At 43.3% G+C, this 24,431-nt stretch overlaps 1 protein-coding gene across 7 annotated transcripts in view; it reads right to left on the bottom strand.

Annotated features, from left to right (window-relative positions):
* Positions 1-6,008: 6,008 nt before the first annotated feature.
* The window catches only part of LOC138982865 (A-kinase anchor protein 9-like), a 160,855-nt gene continuing 142,432 nt past the window's right edge, over positions 6,009-24,431 (bottom strand). For all 7 annotated transcript variants that reach the window (XM_070356246.1, XM_070356247.1, XM_070356248.1 and 4 more), the window contains 6 exons: positions 23,775-23,981; positions 23,075-23,316; positions 13,055-13,137; positions 11,335-11,605; positions 9,521-9,678; positions 6,009-8,365 (listed from right to left, as the gene is read on the bottom strand). In XM_070356246.1, coding sequence (XP_070212347.1) covers positions 8,331-8,365; positions 9,521-9,678; positions 11,335-11,605; positions 13,055-13,137; positions 23,075-23,316; positions 23,775-23,981 — 996 coding nt within the window. In that variant the 3' untranslated portion in view covers positions 6,009-8,330. The remainder of the gene's footprint in view (positions 8,366-9,520; positions 9,679-11,334; positions 11,606-13,054; positions 13,138-23,074; positions 23,317-23,774; positions 23,982-24,431) is intronic.

Genomic DNA, 24,431 nt, shown 5'->3' with positions numbered 1-24,431 from the left:
CCTAGCTGATTCCCATACAGAGCGGTATTTGTTGTTGCCGTTTATATTGATACACACCAACAATCGGCCTCCTAGCTGATTCCAATACAGAGCGGTATTTGTTGTTGCCGTTTATATGGATACACACCAACAATCGGCCTCCTAGCTGATTCCCATACAGAGCGGTATTTGTTGTTGCCGTTTATATTGATACACACCAACAATCGGCCTCCTAGCTGATTCCCATACAGAGCGGTATTTGTTGTTGCCGTTTATATGGATACACCAACAATCAGCCTCCTAGCCGATTCCAATACAGAGCGGTATTTGTTGTTGCCGTTTATATTGATACACCAACAATCAGCCTCCTAGCCGATTCCAATACAGAGTGGTATTTGTTGTTGCCGTTTATATGGATACACACCAACAATCAGCCTCCTAGCCGATACAGAGCGGTATTTGTTGTTGCCGTTTATATGGATACACACCAACAATCGGCCTCCTAGCTGATTCCAATACGGAGCGGTATTTGTTGTTGCCGTTTATATTGATACACACCAACAATCGGCCTCCTAGCCGATTCCCATACAGAGCGGTATTTGTTGTTGCCGTTTATATTGATGCACACCAACAATCGGCCTCCTAGCTGATTCCCATACAGAGCGGTATTTGTTGTTGCCGTTTATATGGATACACACCAACAATCAGCCTCCTAGCCGATTCCCATACAGAGCGGTATTTGTTGTTGCCGTTTATATGGATACACACCAACAATCAGCCTCCTAGCCGATTCCCATACAGAGCGGTATTTGTTGTTGCCGTTTATATTGATACACACCAACAATCGGCCTCCTAGCTGATTCCCATACAGAGCGGTATTTGTTGTTGCCGTTTATATGGATACACACCAACAATCAGCCTCCTAGCCGATTCCCATACAGAGCGGTATTTGTTGTTGCCGTTTATAATGATACACACCAACAATCGGCCTCCTAGCTGATTCCCATACAGAGCGGTATTTGTTGTTGCCGTTTATATCGATACACACCAACAATCGGCCTCCTAGCTGATTCCCATACAGAGCGGTATTTGTTGTTGCTGTTTATATTGATACACACCAACAATCGGCCTCCTAGCTGATTCCCATACAGAGCGGTATTTGTTGTTGCCGTTTATATTGATACACCCCAACAATCGGCCTCCTAGCTGATTCCAATACAGAGCGGTATTTGTTGTTGCCGTTTATATGGATACACACCAACAATCGGCCTCCTAGCTGATTCCCATACAGAGCGGTATTTGTTGTTGCCGTTTATATGGATACACACCAACAATCGGCCTCCTAGCTGATTCCCATACAGAGCGGTATTTGTTGTTGCCGTTTATATTGATACACCAACAATCAGCCTCCTAGCCGATTCCAATACAGAGCGGTATTTGTTGTTGCCGTTTATATTGATACACCAACAATCAGCCTCCTAGCTGATTCCAATACAGAGCGGTATTTGTTGTTGCTGTTAATATGGATACACACCAACAATCAGCCTCCTAGCCGATTCCCATACAGAGCGGTATTTGTTGTTGCCGTTTATATTGATACACACCAACAATCGGCCTCCTAGCCGATTTCCATACAGAGCGGTATTTGTTGTTGCCGTTTATATGGATACACACCAACAATCGGCCTCCTAGCTGATTCCAATACAGAGCGGTATTTGTTGTTGCCGTTTATATTGATACACACCAACAATCGGCCTCCTAGCTGATTCCCATACAGAGCGGTATTTGTTGTTGCCCTTTATATTGATACACACCAACAATCGGCATCCCAGCTCATTGCAATACAGAGCGGTATTTGTTGTTGCTGTTTATATTGATACACCAACAATCAGCCTCCTAGCTGATTCCCATACAGAGCGGTATTTGTTGTTGCTGTTTATATTGATACACCAACAATCAGCCTCCTAGCTGATTCCCATACAGAGCGGTATTTGTTGTTGCTGTTTATATTGATACACCAACAATCAGCCTCCTAGCTGATTCCCATACAAAGCGGTATTTGTTGTTGCCGTTTATATTGATACACCAACAATCAGCCTCCTAGCTGATTCCGATACAGAGCGGTATTTGTTGTTGCCGTTTATATGGATACACACCAACAATCAGCCTCCTAGCTGATTCCCATACAGAGCGGTATTTGTTGTTGCCGTTTATATGGATACACACCAACAATCGGCCTCCTAGCTGATTCCCATACAGAGCGGTATTTGTTGTTGCCGTTTATATTGATACACAAACAATCAGCCTCCTAGCTGATTCCCATACAGAGCGGTATTTGTTGTTGCCGTTTATATTGATACACACCAACAATCGGCCCCCTAGCTGATTCCCATACAGAGCAGTATTTGTTGTTGCCGTTTATATTGATACACACCAACAATCGGCTTCCTAGCTGATTCCCATACAGAGCGGTATTTGTTGTTGCCGTTTATATTGATACACACCAACAATCGGCCTCCTAGCTGATTCCCATACAGAGCGGTATTTGTTGTTGCCGTTTATATTGATACACACCAACAATCGGCCTCCTAGCTGATTCCCATACAGAGCGGTATTTGTTGTTGCCGTTTATATTGATACACACCAACAATCGGCCTCCTAGCTGATTCCCATACAGAGCGATATTTGTTGTTGCCGTTTATATTGATACACAAACAATCAGCCTCCTAGCTGATTCCCATAAAGAGCGGTATTTGTTGTTGCCGTTTATATTGATACACACCAACAATCGGCATCCTAGCTCATTCCAATACAGAGCGGTATTTGTTGTTGCCATTTATATTGATACACACCAACAATCGGCCTCCTAGCTGATTCCCATACAGAGCAGTATTTGTTGTTGCCGTTTATATTGATACACACCAACAACCGGCCTCCTAGCCGATTCCCATACAGAGCGGTATTTGTTGTTGCCGTTTATATTGATACACACCAACAATCGGCCTCCTAGCCGATTCCCATACAGAGCGGTATTTGTTGTTGTCGTTTATATGGATGCACACCAACAATCGGCCTCCTAGCCGATTCCCATACAGAGCGGTAATTGTTCTTGCCGTTTATATTGATACACACCAACAATCGGTATCCTAGCTGATTCCCATACAGAGCGGTATTTGTTGTTGCCGTTTATATTGATACACACCAACAATCGGCCTCCTAACCGATTCCCATACAGAGCAGTATTTGTTGTTGCCGTTTATATTGATACACACCAACAATCGGCCTCATAACCGATTCCCATACAGAGCGGTATTTGTTGTTGCCGTTTATATGGATACACACCAACAATCGGCCTCCTAGCCGATTCCCATACAGAGCGGTAATTGTTCTTGCCGTTTATATTGATACACACCAACAATCGGTATCCTAGCTGATTCCCATACAGAGCGGTATTTGTTGTTGCCGTTTATATTGATACACACCAACAATCGGCCTCCTAGCTGATTCCCATACAGAGCGGTATTTGTTGTTGCCGTTTATATTGATACACACCAACAATCGGCCTCCTAGCCGATTCCAATACAGAGCGGTATTTGTTGTTGCCGTTTATATTGATACACACCAACAATCAGCCTCCTAGCTGATTCCCATACAGAGCGGTATTTGTTGTTGCCGTTTATATTGATACACACCAACAATCGGCCTCCTTGCTGATTCCCATACAGAGCGGTATTTGTTGTTGCCGTTTATATTGATACACACCAACAATCGGCCTCCTAGCTGATTCCCATACAGAGCGGTATTTTTTGTTGCCGTTTATATTGATACACACCAACAATCGGCCTCCTAGCTGATTCCCATTCAGAGCGGTATTTGTTGTTGCCGTTTACAGACCTGCCTACCCCTGAAATGTACCATGTGTAGTTTTGGGTGTGAAAATAAGGCAAATGTGTAGTTTGGCAGGTGAATGTGTAGTATTTCAATTTGATCAACCCAAACCGCAAAACAGAACAGTTACTTATACCGTACTAAAACAAACACTCAACACTCCAAACAAAACTATTACAATGTGAACAATACTCCCCACAAAAATACAAGCCAAGCATTAAGTTTATTTGTTAAGAAAAAAATTATTAACTAGTTTGGAACATTTGCATGGGTGAAACTGATCAGAATTAAAAATAAGGAAAATGAGGCCGGGGTCCAGGGGCCACCCACGCCCTGGTGGGGTGCAGGGGCAACGCCCTCTTAGGGGGCCCAGGGGGGCGAAGCCCCCCGGAAGAAAACGAAAAATCAGGCTTTTTAAGGGTAAAAGTAGGCCTTTCCTGGTATCTCAAACACACAAATTTGCACAGTAAACAATGATAACAAATGCCAAGCTGTAGTCCAATAATTCGCGCGCTCAGGGAAACAAAGATTCAGCGATGTCCGGTCACTGTGTTAGAGAAAATACAGATCGGATCGCCGGCGGAAAAAAAAAAAAAATTGTTTTTTTTTTTACAGATTTTCAAAATAAGGAATTCTTTATTTGACCAGTTTCACCCATGCATTTGTTAAAAAAAAAAAGCTATGTTGAGGGGTATGCAGTTCATATACAGTGGGACCCCCTATTCAAGACCTGTGACAATCTGAGAACATCAACTTGAGTCACAAAAAGTAGGGACTGGGAGTGTGTGTATCAACATGAAGGCAAATTTATATAAACAGAACAGGTTTGCGTCGGCAATAATAATAATATGGCAGGTCATTGCCTCTGCTCTGGTTACCGATCTCTCAAAAGTGAGCTTGTCTTGGTCTTCTTTCCCTGGCACGGGTTTCTTCACAAAACAGTCCAATTTTTCCTCTGCTTTGGTCGGGATTTCTCGAATGAGAAGTGCTTTTCTTGTGGCGGTTACACGGTCGTAAAGCCTACTGTGCCTCTCTGAAAAAGCCGTGTTGCACACAGTGCAGTGGGCAAAATGCTTCCCTTTTCTCCACGAAACTAGGCATGGATGCTCCTCATAGTACTTTGGCAGAAAAGCCTTGCTGGGAGTTTGACCAAGCTTCTTTTTTTTGCTCCGTGGCGGTTGATCGCCAAAGTCTTCTGAATCCGTGTTCGTCGCTGTAGCCATTTTTTTCCCTCCAGAAAGAATGAGCTAGGAAGTGACCGCGTTCAGAAAAGTATGTGCTGAAACGCCCGCGATAGTTGTAATAACAGCAGCAAGACCAACTGACTACGCTACTCTCGCGGGCGCCGGGCATGTTTTGCACGCAGTACACAACCGGTTAGTACAAATTATGGATCGGAACTCGCTCGCGTTTTTGCGTATTCAAAATGTCAAAATGTGTAGTCGAAACGAAACGTTTGCGTAGTATAAGACAAACATGCGTAGTTGCGTAGTTTGGGGACCAAAATCGTAGTTTACTACGCTCAATGTGTAGTGTAAACAGGTCTGCGTTTATATTGATACACACCAACAATCGGCCTCCTAGCTGATTCCCATACAGAGCGGTATTTTTATTGCCGTTTATATTGATACACACCAAAAATCGGCCTCCTAGCTGATTCCCATACAGAGCGGTATTTGTTGTTGCCGTTTATATTGATACACACCAACAATCGGCCTCCTAGCTGATTCCCATACAGAGCGGTATTTGTTGTTGCCGTTTATATTGATACACACCAACAATCGGCCTCCTAGCTGATTCCCGTGCAGAGCGGTATTTGTTGTTGCTGTTTATATTGTACAGGTATGAGTTATGGAATTAAATTCACTCAGCATTAATAATGCCATGCTGCACCGGAAGCAGGTGGGCTGTTGACTTCAAGTGGAAGGATGCTTTTACCCGATATAAAAAAAAAGCCTGGATATTCAAAATGGTTTTCTCAAGAAGGAAAGTATCTTTTATTTCTGTTGTTTCTCGGCTGCTTATTTCTGCTTCAGATTTATAAAACTAAACCAACACAAGTGAGGTATTCTTGTAACATCATTTACTTGTATGTTTGGCTGTGCGACAGTGGTACCACCATTTGAAGGTAAAACAAGATGTTTTGTAAAATATTGTTTATTCAACCCCAATGGCATAAGGAGTAAAAAAACATGCACAAAAAATACATACCATGTGTGTATGCCTCAAGTGAAGTTCATACAATCTGACACCTCAACTCATATGGCCATGTGTGTACTGTACATGTACAACATACCAGGATTACATATTTACATTGTACAAACAAGCTTGGTGTTACCATTCTGTGCCATGTTCATATAATGCTTTCACAATAAACAGTCATGGCTTTCCGAACAAAACACTCTTCATGAGAGCGATACACAAAATCATAGTTATTAAATGCTTGCAGTATGGCAAATGCACGTGACATGAAACTGAAAACATGAAGATATTGATAGTAATTAAGTAGGCTAATGGTGGTTTTATCCCAACTATCACAGTGACCTGTTTGACTACATATAGTGTGCCAGATAAATTACACATGTACAAGTGAAATCATTCCGCGAGTTTGATTTTTACCACCAAAATATCCTTTATATGCAAAATCAAACTGAAAACACTTGAATGAATGGAGGGATATGATAAAGGGATATGAGAAATGCTCCAGAAAAGTCAATGTACATTTGAAATGCAATTAAACAAATCATTCAAAAAAGATGATTTAAATGGCATTCAGATTGATCTCTGTAAAATCACTGGGCTCAAATTTGTAAATTTAGCAAGTTAAACCCGAAGAAATCTTCCTTTCTGTATAAACCATCATGTGCAACACAACAAATCTGAAGAGGCTTTTACATGTGATAAGAGCATCTTCCGCGTGGACAATTATTATAAGTCAACAGCCTGCCAGCTTCCTGTGCACAGTTAGAATTTTTCATTGTATGAATTTTGCGGATTAAAGATGTTGATTTTCAGTATGCAGAACATGTCAAGGAGGCTCTCATGTAAAAGCCTGGACAAATCTGTGGTGATGTGCACCATCCTTTACACAGGAAAACACATTTCTTCAAGAAGTACCGAGATTTTTTTCCAAAAACGGTGTTAGAGCTTTTGTTCAACTTTCTTTTGTTTGCATTAAAATATTGCATAATTGATAATCAGTGGATTGTGTGGGACATTTTATTTAGAGCAAGAGAATACAAACTTTATTTACAACATTCTGAAAAGGTGGAGGGGACAGGGTGAAAACGGAGATGCCATGCTCTGTGGATCCTGAACTTTTCAAACACACATGAAAAAATATCATTCCAACTTCGACAGTTCCTGAGAGATTCAAAAATATATTCTAAAAAGAAAATTGAATCCACTTGCATGGTTGCAAGAAGAAATTACAGGAAAAAGTTTCTTTGAAACAAAATTGGCGTTTCTTGGTCCATTTTATGGAAGAGATTAGAGTAAAGTTTTGCTGGTTTTGACTGTGGTTGGCTGCTGCACGTCACACACCTACAAATCAAGAATCCATGTGATTGTGCGGCAGACCATGCTCTTAGAAATGTACTGAACTCCCTTCCAACACCCTTGTTTATGGGCTACCGGTAGACTAAAACCCTTTAACTAAAAGCTGTTTTGATTCCCCATAGGATATTGGGATCAAGTCAGGCTTTCAAGTATTGGTGTGAGGATTAGGTCATAGACCGCTGACAACAACACATCCAAATCCAAACACCACAGCTGCCAACAATGATGCATATGCACAAACCATCCTTGCAGCAAACTAAGAAAAGAATAAGAATTTAACTAGAATCAAAAGGAAAAACACATAGATAAATGCTGCTTTTCATTGCCAGCATCACCTTGGCTTGCACAACTTTGCCTCAAGAAACTGCAGTCAGCAATTAAATGTTCCTGTCCTATCTGTCAAATTCAACAGCAAAGCTTGCTTCAATAATTGCTTTAGGGAGATATTGTCTGTGATTGCTCAGTCCGGTGACACTTATTCTTGAGGATCGCTGGGGGTGTCAGGGCTTGTAAACACTGCTTACTTGCGGTGAAACGACCTCCCTGTCCCACACTTTATTACCAAGCCACCGCTGTGCACAGTTTCTTGTCAACCTGCTCCTTGAGTAATGACCAATTCATCAACAGAACGGCTCTGCATCTATCCCACAGACATGAAGAACAGAGAAGATGCTTCCGGAAACTCAGCGGTTGAGGCGAAGTAAACCACAGGCTGGAACACCGGTCATATCCAAACCTTGGGTCCTCACAGGCGGGGACTGGCGTAGGTGGATTTAGATGTGCGTGTCTGTACAAGGGTTTGAGTCACCAGGTTGTTCAGTTGATTGCCGTGGCACTGAGGGAATGGCTGTACGTGTGTACACTGGTTGCTCTCCAGTTTGGCTTCCACTGACCAGCAGTGACCGCTATCTCCACGAAGACCTCTGTTGGGGATGATCACCTGTTGAAATTGAGAATGAAAATTACGATCAGTATTTGTTGAATGGCAGTAGTGATAGTGACGCTCTTTGCAACAGTCTCACTTTATGCAGGGGTGTCGGGACGGCTCCCTTTGCACGCACACAAACACATACAAGCACACATACACACACTCACTTTTTTTAATACACACACACACACACACAAAACTATTTTTTTCTTCTGCATTACTTTTAACCCCTTCACTGCCCAGCACGTACTAGATACGTGGTCCTGTTTGGTTTGTCATACGCCCATACACGTACTAGGTACGTGGCATTTACATCAGCACTTTTCAGGACATTTGTGAAAACTAAATGGGAGGTAACCACTGTCCAACTTCTTGTAGGGGTTTAAACACAGTTCTTTCCCATTGACCATTCAGATAAGTTAGTACCACGTGGTAAAAACATTTTTAGAAGTTTTTTCCGATCTATAAGATTCAAAATGGTGGCCGAAAGTCGGACATCAACTCGTAGACCTGTTTTCAAATGATATAGTGTTCTGGAAGCTCTACAAGAAGTGATTTATGGATTACCACACAGAAGAATACTGTTATGAGCTGTAATGTGAGTACCTGATGTTTGACACCAGTTTTAGCTGTGTTTTCTGCGGTTTTACGTGCTGCAGTGTGTGAAAGTTTGGAAACTGTAATTTTTGACAAAAATGGTCATTATATCGATTTTTACTATAAAAATCACAAACAAAGTCCAAAGATCATGTTATCAGATAATAGCCAAGGGTGTAAGCAAACCACATGCCAAAGATCTAAGAGATCTCTCAATAAATGATTGAGCAGTGAACAGATTAGTGAACCTACCGAAGAAAGCGAAATTTGCCTGGCGCACAGCAATACCAAAATGCTGTTATACTGTGGCAGTGAAGGGGTTAAGGGCATCTAACAACTCACTTTAAACAAGGGCTCTGGACCATATTCTGCCAATTTGCTTTAGCACAGTAATTACTAAATGTACTACCTTCATAACCATCTAGTTCAAACACAACAACTAATCGTCCACCCCCCTCGAACTCTTTAAGAAAAGTCTGTCCCTACAACCAACACAAAATAAAGAGCCAAGCAGGTCAAGCAGAAGCAAGAAAGGCAATCTAAGCAGCATAAAGAATGGTCAAGACTGACCATTCTGTGGGGATGAGCCGGACAGTCTGGACTGCAGGTTCTCCAGCCGCTGAATGAAGTCGTCGTGGTCATTTGCACGGCCCACCGCACCCCCACCCCCACTGTTGTCCGTCCCACTGCTGGCCGGCTGGCTTCCTTCCAGCTCTGTCATCAGCTGTCTGTACACACACATGTACCGAGCGTCAGTATGTGTGTTCGCCACGTCAATGATATGCTTGTTCTTGTCATCTTGAGCAACATGGATGAGCCATATCCCGGCAGGCAGACTTTTTGTTCAGTTTTTTTCTCAGGCAGACTGCATTCTAGTAATGGTCCACTCCTTTCCACCACATGTTTGTTGTATGCAATCATTTTGGTGATGCTGTCGGCCACTTCTCTACGCTAGTTCAAAGCAATCTTGCGTAAAGCAGTTAAAGGCAGCACGAATGCAGCATTTTCTCTCCTATAGAATGCAGCACAAAATACAGTCACTATAAGTATAATAAAAGGCAAGCACTCCGCCATTGCAGCTTCAATTTCAAATACTATCATAAATAGCTCTACGCCTTGCACTACAAAGACAAACATTTTAATGGCAAAACAACTTTGATCTCAACTTTTTAATGAACCTACCTACCCTGTCTATGAACAAGAAGAGCAAACGCTCGATCGAGTCACTTTCGCAGTTCTGAATATTATATGAGGCATCAGATGGACAGGAAGAAATTGCTATTCACAACACAATGAGTCACGTTCACATAAAATTTGAGCCCGGTCACTTTTATAGTTTCCGAGAAAAGCCCAACGTTAAGTTGTGTGTTGCCGAACAGAAAAGGCTAGTTATCTCCCTTGTTTTTCTGATAACGTTCGTAAAAGGCTACAGATGTAAATACTTTGATGTAAAGAATAATCCTACAAAGTTTCAATCACATCCGATGAACTTTGTCAAAGATATAAAATGTCTAATTTTTCCTTTGACGCTGACCTGTGACCTTGAAAAAGGTCAAAGGTCAACGAAACCATCGTTAAAGTGTAGAGGTCATTGGAGGTCACGACTAAACAAAATATGAGCCCGATCGCTTTGATAGTTTCCGAGAAAAGTCCAACGTTAAGGTGGTGTCTACGGACGGCCGGACGGCCGGCCGGACAGACTAACACTGACCGATTACATAGAGTCACTTTTTCTCAAGTGACTCAAAAATGAACCAACTCAGCTTACCCAAAAGAGCTAAGTGCAGGCTACTACGGGAAAAACAACAAAGAAACAAACAACAGTGGAACCCCCGCTTTCCCAGACTTTGTGTTCATTATCTCGCTACATTAACCTCCGTTTTTCTTCTTCTGCTTCTGCGTTTGTGGGCTGAAACTCCCACGTACACTCGTGTTTTTTGCACGAGTGGAATTTTACGTGTATGACCGTTTTTTACCCCGCCATTTAGGCAGCCATACGCCGTTTTCGGAGGAAGCATGCTGGGTATTTTCGTGTTTCTATAACCCACCGAACTCTGACATGGATTACAGGATCTTTTTCGTGCGCACTTGGTCTTGTGCCTGCGTGTACACACGGGGGGTGTTCGGACACCGAGGAGAGTCTGCACACAAAGTTGACTCTGAGAAATAAATCTCTCGCCGAACGTGGGGACGAACTCACGCTGACAGCGGCCAACTGGATACAAATCCAGCGCGCTACCGACTGAGCTACATCCCCGCCCATACCTCCGTTTTAAAACTCACTCCTTTATAAGACCTACATTTCTCAGATTTTGGGAGATCCATTGTACTAGATAAGCAACACACACTTTTCAAGCAGCTACTGCAGAACTAAAGTAACCCACCTTCTGGCAGTGGAGGAGGAGGGAGAGCTGGCCGCTCGGTGTGACTGGCCGATGTCCTTGGTGGGGGGAGTGTAGAAGCGCCGCCCCATGTCACCTGCTGGGTGAGACGACGACAGGTTACGCTGGACTACCAGGGCGCTGCCGTTAGCAACAGGTGGTGTGTGGTGTCGGTTGAGAGTATGCACGTGAGCGGAGGTCGAGGAGCTGGTGTCATGGTGGTGATGTTCAGTGGTGTTTGGTGTGGTGAAACTGGACGGTGTGGCCACGTAACCTGTATAACATTAACACACAGAGATCAGAATAACATTCCCATGAGACTAAATGATGAAAAGAAGGATGAAGAAACATAATACAGATTGATCAAAAGGCTACGATACAGAACTAGAATGCTTCATTGTTAAAACAGGATTCTAACAGAATGCGGTGGTGTGAATAACAGACTTAAATGGCAGTGCTATCAACATGGTTAGGACTAGTATTAAGCATGAAGAAGGAATAAGGACGGGGTGAAAAGTAAACTTTGACAACAAGCTTGAAACTATATGAGCAGTAAACCCAAAGTGTTTCTTAGAATATGATAGCATGAAATAACAGGGGAAAAGGGGCGTGAAGATGTATAACATGAAACAGGGTAAAAAATATGCTATCACTCTGAATAAGAAATTTTAAGAATAACCCCGTTTTTACATTTAGTCAAGTTTTGACTAAATGTTTTAACATAGAGGAGGAATCGAGACGAGGGTCGTGGTGTATGTGTGTGTGTGTGTGTGTCTGTGTGTGTAGAGCGATTCAGACTAAACTACTGGACCGATCTTTATGAAATTTGACAGGAGAGTTCCTGGGTACGATATCCCCGGACGTTTTTTTCATTTTTTCGATAAATACCTTTGATGACGTCATATGCAGCTTTTTGTAAAAGTTGAGGCGGCACTGTCACACCCTCATTTTTTAATTAAATTGATTGAAATTTTGGCAAAGCAATCTTCGACGAAGGCCGGGGTTCGGTATTGCATTTCAGCTTGGTGGCTTAAAAACTAATGAGTGAGTTTGGTCATTAAAAATCGGAAACTTGTAATTAAAATAATTTTTTTATCAAACGATCCAAAAACAATTTCATCTTATTCTTCGTCATTTTCTGATTCCAAAAACATATACATATGTTATATTTGGATTAAAAACAATCTCTGAAAATTAAAAATATAAAAATTATGATCAAAATTAAATTTCCGAAATCGATTTAAAAACAATTTCATCTTATTCCTTGTCGGTTCCCGATTCCAAAAACACATAGATATGATATGTTTGGATTAAAAACACGCTCAGAAAGTTAAAACGAAGAGAGGCACAGAAAAGCGTGCTATGCAGCACAGTGAAACCACTACCACGCTAAACAGGCTCATCAGTTTCACTCCGTTTTGCACAAGCGGCGGACTACGGTCATTGTAAAAAAAATGCAGTGCGTTCAGTTTTATTCTGTGAGTTCCACAGCTTGACTAAATGTAGTAATTTTGCCTTATGCGACTTGTTATACTGTATCTTGCAAGCAGCTCTTTGTATATGGTGCTTCATAAAATGAGTGCAAGACAAAACTTTAGTCACAGAAACAGAAGACTGGTTCGTCGACAAATACTAGTGGCACACAGAAGACGATGGAGATAACAACAAGAGGGCAGACTAACAATGAGACCCACATCAGACAACAGCATGCATGAGAACTGACCGAACTGCTGGTTGACTCGGCCACCGACCACAGGAGATCCTACACGAGTCGCTCTTCTCCACTTCCGCACAAGGTACTTCATTCTGTTAAACAAACATCATTCAGTAAAGCATTCAGATATACTGTAATTCCTTTTAAGACCTTAACAAAATCTGAGAAAATCAGGTCCTAAAAAGGAGGGAGTCTCTTTCTCTTCTTCTTCAGCGTTCCAGAATGTTCTGGTTACGTGTGAGCTCATTTGCCCATTTGGGTTCCCCACACTATACTCTGAGAGCATAGTCAGCTCACTCCGCTTTCGTTGAGTAGGCATGCTGGGTATTTTCGTGTTTCCATAACTCACCGAACTCTGACATGAATTACAGGATCTTTTCCGAGCGCACTTGGTCTTGTGCTTGCGTGTACACACGAAGGGGGTTAAGTCACTAGCAGGTCTGCACATAAGTTAACCTGGGAGATCGGAAAAATCTCCACTCTTAACCCACCAGGCGGCAGCGACCGGGATTCGAACGGAGGGAGTCTCAAAATGGGGGTTAATTTAAGAGGTTATGAGTAGAAATTCTGAGAAAACATAGTCTTACAAGGGAGAGAGTCTTAAATTAAAAATTTTAAAAGTAAATTTTCATTTAATTAATATACTTACCCAACTCACAAATAGCAATTAACTCTAGTTCAGTGCTGGTAACGCTGTACGCGTCCCCTTGGTAACCAAGGGAGACCACTCTAAAAAAGAAAGTGATCCATCCCATAATGCCAGACTATCAACAGTCCGACATCCGTATGCGCGCGCATACGCCGCCATCTTATCATTCCAAAACGAAGCCCAACTCACTCTTTTTTAGACCCCAGTACCAACCACAGCGGGGAGGTGGGAGGGAATAAACGTTGTGAGTTGGGTAAGTATATTAATTAAATGAAAATTTACTTTTAAAATTTTTAATTAAATTACATATCCATACCCAACTCACAAATAGCAGATTGCTACTATAGGTGGCGGGTACTCATCAAAATCAAAGTAGAAGGGCTTGTCCTGCTGCCACCATAGAAGGTAGCGCAAAACTGCCGTCCCGTCTGAAGGAGGCGATGTCTCTGAGATAATAACTCAGGAAGACATCCTCTGATTTCCAATAGGCCGCCTCCAAAACATCAGCCTGATCGGAGCACTGCCACAGAGGAGGCCCATGCCCCTGCCTCATGAGTTCTTGCCGAAGTCAGGGAAAGAACCGCCCTAACCTCTCCGGACTGAGTATGCCACCAGGAATACGCTTGTCTGAACAATGTGGAGACCCACTTGGTTAAAATCACTTTCGCAATGTCTTTGCACCTTGCTGTATTGAGCGAAATGAAAAGCAATTTTTGACTTCCTGAACAAATGAACTGCGTTCTAGACAAATAACTGCTGAGCGTTCTAACTGGACAGTTAACGATGTCGGGGTCTCCAGGAGCAAGAGTGTTGCTCAAAGCAGGAATGTTAATGACAGGTGAAATTTGGGCCGGTTTCTGAAATTTAGCTAAAACTTCTGGCCCGAATGAGAGATATAGAACCATCTTTCCCGGTTGAAATATCTTTAGCTAAGCCGGATAAAGTATGAACCTCACTTCCTCAACGAGACGTAGCGAGCAAAGTTAGAAAAACTGCCTTGCGTGTCAAGATAGCCAAACTAGTTGACTACCGGTTCAACCTCGTTAGAAGCCAAATATCTAAAAAAAACTGCCCTTAAATTCAATGATCTAATAAGATCAGTGAAAGTCAGAAAAATTTTCGAAACTCGCAATATTCAAATGACTAAACCTGACTCTAAAGGAGCCGAAGTATTGCTTCATAAATTGAAAATGCAATTGGAAGCTAGTTTCCCCGTTTTCCGCATAAACTGCCTGAAAATTTCGAAGAAACCCAAAAGTCATAGATCAGTCTTTCTTGAGAAAGCTGTCTATATTCAAAAAAGCCAGAAAGTACGCTTACTCCCACTTCTCACAGAAGCTACAAGAGTAAGCTTGGCCGTTTTCCGTGTAGATCCGCCAGGCTAGTCTTGAAACGGGTTAAAGCAACACTGCACCAAGCCGTAACAATGTGACAGAAATTACATAAAGTCTTAAAAGTAAGACATGGAAGAAAAAGCGGAAACCCAGAATAGGTGGCACTCCACCTGCATTAAACAGAAAGAAGAGGAGTTCTTTCCGTAAGAAGTAAGCGCTTTGTACCTAGCCAGTCTAAGTGACAAGTGAACAAAAACGCCAAATCCCCTATAAAGACCCTGAACCAAAACCAGAGTTGAGGGGGAAGCCCATAAGTACCTCAAGGATACCCTTACAGTAGACATCCGTGTAATTCGAATGTGAGAAAGCAAAAACGCCTTCTTGCCAGCCTTAAGAGGTCTGGAACCCAGATTGCGACGACCCGTACTGTGCGACCAACCGGCCGCCAGAACGATCTATGAAGAAGACCCTGTGAAAACGAGGGTATAGAGCCAAAAGCTAAAGTAGATAACAGCCAGCCTGAAGCTTTTCGTTTGGAAACAAACAACAGCCAAGGCCTGCCTTGCGCCTTCCTTTTACCGTGAGCGTCTCTTTGAAAGATAAAAGCCCGCGTGCCTAGAAGCGGCCTCAAAAAGAGACCTTTCAAACAAGAGAGAGAATAAAAGCAAGTTTTGTTCGAAAGTGCCGATCACAAAGAACCGAAGCCACAATCTACCCGAGCTAGGAGATCTTGATCTTACAGACAGTTTCTCCTAGCTATCAAAATCCAGATGGATGTTTGCCAAACCCGAGGGCGGTTCCGTAGAACCTAAGTTCTTAAGCTTGGAGTTAACCGAAGCCTACAGAAAGCGCTCCGCGAGTGACACGCTACTTGAGCGTAAGACACAAACTAAAGCAACACCGCCGCAGGTATAAGTCGAACGTAGTCCACAAAGATAGTGGAGACAAAGACAACTCGCTTGTGAAAAAATCCACAAGTACACAAAGACCCCGCCAGAGGATCTTTCTTTCTTTCTTTCTTTATTGGATGTTTAACGTCGTTTTCAACCATACAAGGTTATATCGTGACGGGCCAGAGGATCTAAGAACTTAACACTCAAAAGATTCTCTTCAGAAGGCTCAAATCAACTATAAAATGCCGCGAACAGCGACACAGCTGAAGTATGAGCCTCCCCTTGATCAATAGCATCTTAACGATCATCGAAATGATGAGAACCAGTCACCAATCCCGATAAGGCAAAACTTGCCAAAAATCGGAAAAATTTGAAAAATATTCACACACCGGAACTCCATGCCAGATACTCCATCCACCTGCCCCTTCCAGCCGGCAAACTGGAAGAGGAAGAGGATACAGCCTGTAAAACAGCTAAGGAACCGCAGTAACGGAACCGGAAGCCAAAGGCTAAAAAGTGCCGACTACCAACACCACAGTGTTAACGATAGAAGGCTATCCCATCCTGTCCAGAGACACAGCCGCAAAAGCGGAAGCGAAACCGGCCGTGGATTAGTAAACATCCGAACCAACCGGTTGCATATAAACACACCGGACGAACCCGTTGTACCTCGAACCATTTCAGCTGCGAGCGTCACTGCACTTGCTAACATGAAACGGAACCTGAATTCAGTGCTTTTCAGTCAAGCGGAAGCACCTTCATCTGAACAGCCGTCAAGCACAGTCGTGCAATCGGGAAGCTGATTCCCTGTTTGACTTAATTGTCCAACAAAGAACCAGCCCTACTGCTCACTTCCTGCCCCCCGGGAGGAAGAGAAAGTCAAACTACAAGACATTTGCCATCTTCAGGGCAAAGAACGACGATTCCCGGCAGCGGCAGTGAACCTTCCGTTCCTCCGAAATCCGGAAGTCGTCGAACGAAGAAAGAGGTGGACGAAGTAAAGAAAACTTTTCTCAGCCACCCCTTCCTGTCAATATCCAAGTTAGAAAGGTGACCCCCAGAGAGACTCGCATGGTCAACCCAAGAATCACCCAGCCCAACAACTTCCTGCCCCCTGGGCGGAAGCTTACGTTGCCCAGCCACGAAAATGCGTGCTACATTCATCCTGCGAACGTACACCATTTCCACCGGAGAACCCGGCTACACGCGGCCATTTGCCAACTCCAGGGCAATGGATAACGATTCCCGGAAGCTGAAGCGAACAACCTGTTCCCCCGAACTTCCAGAAGTCAGAACCAGATAGAGGTGGAGTAAGTAACGCCTAGCTCTCAACCACCCCTTCCGGACAAAACTTAAATGCCGTTCTCCGCCGCCCACGTCACTGCGCTGGACAACTTGAACGGCAAGTTAAGCTGGGTGTCGTCCATCCCCATGAACCACCCTCATATGGAAGTACATTCGTTATCCTTTCCTTCATGCTCGCAATCGCAATCAGGAAGGTGACCCCCGGAAAGACGTTCCCGGCCAAGCCGTTCGCGGTCGATCCTAGAACCACCAACTTCCACAAAACCTAAATGCCGTTTTCCGCTGCCCACGTCACTGCGCTGGGCAACTTGAACGGCAAGTAAGCTGGGTGTCGTCCACCGTGGACGCACCCTCGTTATCCTTTCCTTCATGCTCGCAAACGCAATCAGGAAGGTGACCCCCGGAAAGCCGCCGTTCGCGGTCGATCCTAGAATCATCAACTTCCACAAAACTTAAATGCCGTTTTCCGCTGCCCACGTCACTGCGCTGGACAACTTGAACGGCAAGTAAGCTGGGTGTCGTCCACCATGGACGCACCCTCGTTATCCTTTCCTTCATGCTCGCAATCACAATCAGGAAGGTGACCCCAGGAAAGCCGCCGTTCGCGGTCAATCCCAGAATCACCAAGTTCCACAAAACTTAAATGCCATTCTCGTTAGCCCACGTCACCGCACTGGACAACTAGAACGGCAAGTAAGCTGGGCGTCATCCAACCATGGACGCACCCTTCCTGCTCGCCATCGTAGTCAGGTAGATGCACACCAGAGAGACTTGCAGACCTGCAGCGGTCCTCTGAGACACACCCAACTTCCTGCCCCCAGGGCGGAAGTAGAACCGGCATACCCGACACTGCATCAGAGGTATATGCAAGTTCTTACGATTCACAGCCAGGTGGGTCAACGCCAGAGAGACTTGCAAAGTCCTCGGAGTCACACCCACCATCCGTCCCTCGGGACGGAATTAGAACCGGCATACCCGACACTGAATCAGAGGTATATGTAGAGTTCATACGATTCACAGGGCTCCCTGCAACTGCTGGGCCGGCGCGATGCCATTGGCCAGAAATTGCAGGAGGGCTTTCACCACGCACGTGGCTACTCTCTCCTGTGATCGCACCCCACCGTCACCAGAGAACCTGGTAACTTGTGGGGAAGACATACCTTTAGAGCGCACCGGCTCAAGCAGAAGGGACACCAGTCGACCATCACCATGCTGAGACGCATGCACTTCCGCCCGAACCACGGTAGGAGCAGCCACGGCGGAAGCCGCAGCGGAAGCTGAAGCGAAACCGGAAGTGGAAGGAGTCGGTGAAGACCTGACTCTACCCAACGAAGAGACATCAAAGACGCCAGCCGGAAGTGCGCGAATCTCTGCTTTCGTCGACGACAAATCGGCCGCCAAAGTAGAAACCTGTGTACTTAAAGTCAAAAGCAATGACGCAATATCGGCGGGAGACACACCTGAATCACCAGGAGCCCCCGACGAAACAACCGGTTAAACAACATCCTTATCCTTATCACTACGTGTGACCTTGTCCTTCTTCGCGGACAAAATGGCGGACGAAGGCTTGTCAACAACAACATCAACATCACATCCTACATTTCCCGGTTCTATCTGAGAAGTGGCGGAAAATCCATCACTCTTCCTTCTAGACGAAGAACTTCTCTTAGAGGAAGAAGTACTAGCAGCCGGAGAAGCTGAAGCAGCAGCCTGTCTCAAACTAGTTCTATTCTTGGCGCACACCGCCATGTCAAAGCGAACTCACAAAAAATTTTCGAAACTGAAAAATTTTACGAGTTCACAAACGTGCGACAGAAACGTCGCCAAAGTTACATAAAACAAGAAAGCTCTCACCCAAAAACAGCCAGGGTATTGACAAAGCTTGGCGGCAGACCAAGGGGCGAAGTCAAAGTCAGGAAACAAAGACCAAGGCTGAACACAGCCGGAGCGTACAACAAAACGCGACCAGACACGTCGCTCGCTGAGAGTGGAATGATAAGATGGCGGCGTATGCGCGCGCATACGGATGTCGGACTGTTGATAGTCTGGCATTATGGGATGGATCACTTTCTTTTTTAGAGTGGTCTCCCTTGGTTACCAAGGGGACGCGTACAGCGTTACCAGCACTGAACTAGAGTTAATTGCTATTTGTGAGTTGGGTATGGATATGTAATTTAATTGAGTCTTAAATGGGGGTCTCCACTGTATAACGGTCATCATATGAATCACATTTTTGTCAGATCTAGCAGTGCCAGATTCTACTTACAATACTGCATGTGGAGAAAGATCATGAACTGGAACAAGTTGTGTGAAGAAGGAAGTTTGTTGCTGCCAAAATATTGATAAAGAAAGACCTAACCTGGTTATAACTGCTGCGTCCTCTTTTTGTTTAAGTTGATGAATGTAAAAATTAATCAAATACAGTACAGAACATTTCCGGTTTTTTTTTCAGTCTTGATTTCAGAACACATGTATCAGCAGTCTAATTGTTTCAGATGTTTTCCCCCAAATCAAGGACTGTGGTAAACATTACACAAACATTCCTGCATAAATTCTTCTCTCTCTTCCTCTCTCACTCCCCTCCTTTCCACAAAGAAAAACAGTGAACAATAAAACATAAGAATAAGAATATCATAAACTGACTTCTCTCCTTCACACACAGGAAAATAGTGAACAATAAAACATAAGAATAAGAATATCATAAACTGACTTCTCTCCTTCACACACAGGAAAATAGTGAAAAATAAAACATAAGAATAAGAATATCATAAACTGACTTCTCTCCTTCACACACAGGAAAATAGTGAAAAATAAAACATAAGAATACAGTCGACTCCGGATATTACGTCACCCCTCGGGGGATGTTTTTGAGCGACGTTATACGCGGTGACGCTGTATCCGGATATCCGGTTCATCGGTTATAACGTCACTTTTACGCGCGGGTGATGTTATATCCGGAGTCCAAGAGTTATGTCCCTTTCTAAAGTACTGACTGTTTTAATAAAACTGTGCAGAAATGGAAAGTGCATGCATTAGTGTTGTTTAAAAATTACAACAACATATTGTTGTAAGTTTTAAACTAACTTATTACAATAATCTTTAATTCACTTCCTCATATATAGAATTGTGGACTATTCTCTTCTTTGCGTATTTCCAAAACCTGGCTATACCATGAATACAAAATTGTATACACAACATTTTCCCCGAAATTCGGTAACAGTATCAACGTACAGTGTTGTAGGCTGCATGCTGATTCTGAGACAGGTTGCTAGTGTCAAGCTCCGTCTGGTTCCATCGACAATCTCAGTCTTTAATTATAGTGTCCGACGTTATTAGCTTTGAGGACACACACACACACATGGCTGTCGTGTATTCATATTCTGCTAGATCTTGACCTATCCTTGATGTCCGAAGAAATAACAAATCGCGTAAGGCGAAAATACATTTAGTCGAGTAGCTGTCGAACTCACAGAATGAAACTGAACGCAATGCAATTTTTCAGCAAGACTCGTAAGCATCGTCAGTCCACCGCTCATGGCAAAGGCAGTGAAATTGACAAGAAGAGCGGGGTAGTAGTTGCGCTGAGAAGGATAGCACGCTTTTCTGTACCTCTCTTCGTTTTAACTTTCTGAGCGTGTTTTTAATCTAAACATATCATATCTATGTTTTTGGAATCAGGAACCGACAAAGAATAAGATGAAAGTGTTTTTAAATTGATTTCGAAAATTTAATTTTGATAATAATTTTTATATTTTTAATTTTCAGGGCTTGTTTTTAATCCAAATATAACATATTTATATGTTTTTTGAATCAGAAAATGATGGAGAATAAGATGAACGTAAATTTGGATCGTTTTATATTTTTTTTATTTTTTATTTTTTACAATTTTCAGATTTTTAATGACCAAGGTCATTAATCAGTTTTTAAGCCACCAAGCTGAAATGCAATACCGAAGTCCGGGCTTTGTCGAAGATTATTTGACCAAAATTTCAACCAATTTGGTTGAAAAATGAGAGCGTGACAGTGCCGCCTCAACTTTCACGAAAAACCGGATGACGTCATCAAAGACATTTATCAAAAAAATGAAAAAAAACGTCTGGGGATATCATACCCAGAAACTCTCATGTCAAATTTCATAAAGATCAGTCCAGTAGTTTAGTCTGAATCGCTCTACTCACACACACACACACACACACACACACACACACACACACACACACACACACACGGCACACACAGAGACACACATACACCACGACCCTCGTCTCGATTCCCCCCTCTACGTTAAAACATTTAGTCAAAACTTGACTAAATGTAAAAATGACGAGAACTTCATGGGTCCTTATACGTAATAAATGTCTATTTGACTTATCTCGTCAACAGCAAAGTGGCTGCCCACCTTTACGCACAATCGTTCTGGTAGTAACAACTTTGGGGTCATAGTTACCCCCTTTCCCCATCCACCGTCTCCACCACATCTAGTGAGCGGGACGTTATACTCGTTAGACTACTACTGTATTATTATTATCATTATAACGTCACTTGATATAACGTCCATGGCTTTCCAAGTTGAGTCAAAATAGTGCTTTAAGAGTGCAGTATCACTTTTCTCAATTTGTCGGTTCACTGCACTTAATGTTTACCTTTACAATTTAGCCTGAGCGACCTACTCAGCCTGTCGACAACGCCCAATTGAAAGTGACGCTCAGCCTCCTCGTCGAGGGCAGTTGTAGTCTGTATTCTACGGACCAAAAAACAAACAAACGTCGTAGTCTGTTCTCATCCTCTCGACCTTCTCCTACCGTCATTTCAATAATCGAGGTTTTTTTTATATATGCGTGATTGAAGGACAGAAGTAGACAGATCCATTCGCACGCGCTCGCGCAGGAGTAACCATGTATGCTCGATATGAAACTTTTTAAAACAATTTTTTTTTAGTTAAAAACAAAGACAGGAACTCACAACACGAATGAAATGGAACATTTTTCTTTTAATTAAAAACCTAGAACACTGAGGAACCTAAGTAAGGAACTCACAAAGCGAAATGAAATGATTTGTCATTACTGACTAAACACATAGAACAGGAACTCACAAAACGAAATGAAATAAAACATTTTTCTTTTGATTAAAAACCTCGAACAGGAACTCACAAAACGCATGCAGCAAAAATGATTATGCCTTGAACCTAGTTTTCCTTGGGTCTCTAACAACGGGAAAACGGAAAAACTTGAATACCGTTAACACACAAAACTTGTGACACGTGTAGGGTAAATGAACATGCCTTGACAGTCGTTCACCATGCAAACTGCTGCATATGGGGATTGATATGACGTTATAACCGACATGGATGAGTGACGTTATAACTGGGTGACGTTATATCCGGTGACGTTATATCCGAGGTTAAAATAGTCTTGGAAAGAAGGAATTGAGCCGGGACCGGTGTTTGGGTGACGATATAACGGGGTGACGTTATATCCGGCGACGTTATAAACGAAGTAGACTGTATCATAAACTGACTTCTCTCCTTCACACACAGGAAAATAGTGAAAAATAAAACATAAGAATAAGAATATCATAAACTGACTTCTCTCCTTCACACACAGGAAAATAGTGAAAAATAAAACAGAATAAGAATATCATAAACTGACTTCTCTCCTTCACACACAGGAAAATAGTGAAAAATAAAACATAAGAATAAGAATATCATAAACTGACTTCTCTCCTTCACACACAGGAAAATAGTGAAAAATAAAACATAAGAATAAGAATATCATAAACTGACTTCTCTCCTTCACACACAAAAAAACATTGAAAACTAAACATAAGAATAAGATTGTCCTAAACTGACCTGAAGATGGCCACCACCATGCGGGCGGCGCTGCGGAACATGGTGTAGAGCCTGCGGTGACCACGGCGATAGGCCAGGTCTAGGGTGGAGGAGGGCTGACCCCCCATGGTGGCGATGACGGCCAGCGTCTCGGACTCAGAGTCCTGGTACCCGCCCAGCAACAGCAGCAGGTATTTCTTCTGGTACACCAGCGCCTTGCGGAAACTCTCCGCTCGCAGGTACTTGCCGTACAGTCGCTGCATCTGTACAAGACACGATGTCGGAAACGGTAATACTTGCTTTCGTGGAGTACATGCTTTGAGGTTTTCGCCCTCATTTCAAGGGAAATTTACTGTGTTAAAGACACTGTCCTTGAGCAAAAACTTGACTGTGCTCCTCTACCTGTCAAAAACAAACAAACATACAGAAAACAAACAAACGTTATTGCTACATCTTTCTTGTTAAATCCAGGCTCTGTGACCATTGTTTTGTCTTCCCCAGTGTTTTGTGAATGGCATTTCTACCTAAAAGACAAGAAGAATACATCCCACGAAAGTTGGGTCATTTTTTCATGGCAATCAGTCTGACTATTATGTAGTAATGTAGCAATAGCTTGTTGAAATCTGATGCAAAAAACTATCAAACGCCATCAACACTTAACACCAACCAGATGAGGTTTTCTCAGAAAACCCAGTTAACGCAAACACTTCTCTCCCTCTACCTTGTCTCTGTCTGCGTCCATCATGAAGCCCTCCGAGTTGAAGCGACCACGGAAGGAACGTAGCTCTTTCTTGAGGCGGTCGATCTCATGTTCGGCCGAATCAAGTGCCATCTGCAGGCTGAGTCGCTCGCTAGCCCACACCGTGCGCTCGTACAGAAACTCGTCGTCTGAGGTGGCCACGTCCGACACGTACAGAGGCATTCCCTCCTGGAGAGGATAATACACAAGTTTAGAACCAAAAGTGTGCGTGACAGAGCGCCAGTGACAAGATCTAATATTATCCCCGAGTACGCTGGTACTAGGGCTCAGCAGACTTTAATTGTCTGTCTGTGTGTGTGTGTGTGTGTCTCGACTTAACAGCTTATTGCTGGGAAACTACTGGGCGCAGCTCGTTCAAAAGTTGATACACTAACTTGATAATAGGTCCGATTGATCGTATTAATTAAAACTTCATAATGTTACCTGGGACCTAAATGCGAAATAAACCACAAAAAAACGACTTGGCGGTGGGAGGAATTCGCGGTGCAACAGCCAGCCAGGCAGTCTGATAGAACGGTGCAAGGTCTCGGCCAACCAAGACTATGGCATACTCGTAGCAAAGCCGCCGAATGGTACCGTAAACCAAGAATAGTGACGTAAGAAAATAGAATGTCGTCT

The sequence above is a fragment of the Littorina saxatilis genome, linkage group LG12 (genome assembly GCF_037325665.1).
Source record: "Littorina saxatilis isolate snail1 linkage group LG12, US_GU_Lsax_2.0, whole genome shotgun sequence".
In the NCBI taxonomy this organism is placed as follows: Eukaryota; Metazoa; Mollusca; class Gastropoda; order Littorinimorpha; family Littorinidae; genus Littorina; species Littorina saxatilis.
Note: the sequence above shows the minus strand (reverse complement) of the source record. Positions and strands in the feature narration are given on the sequence as shown.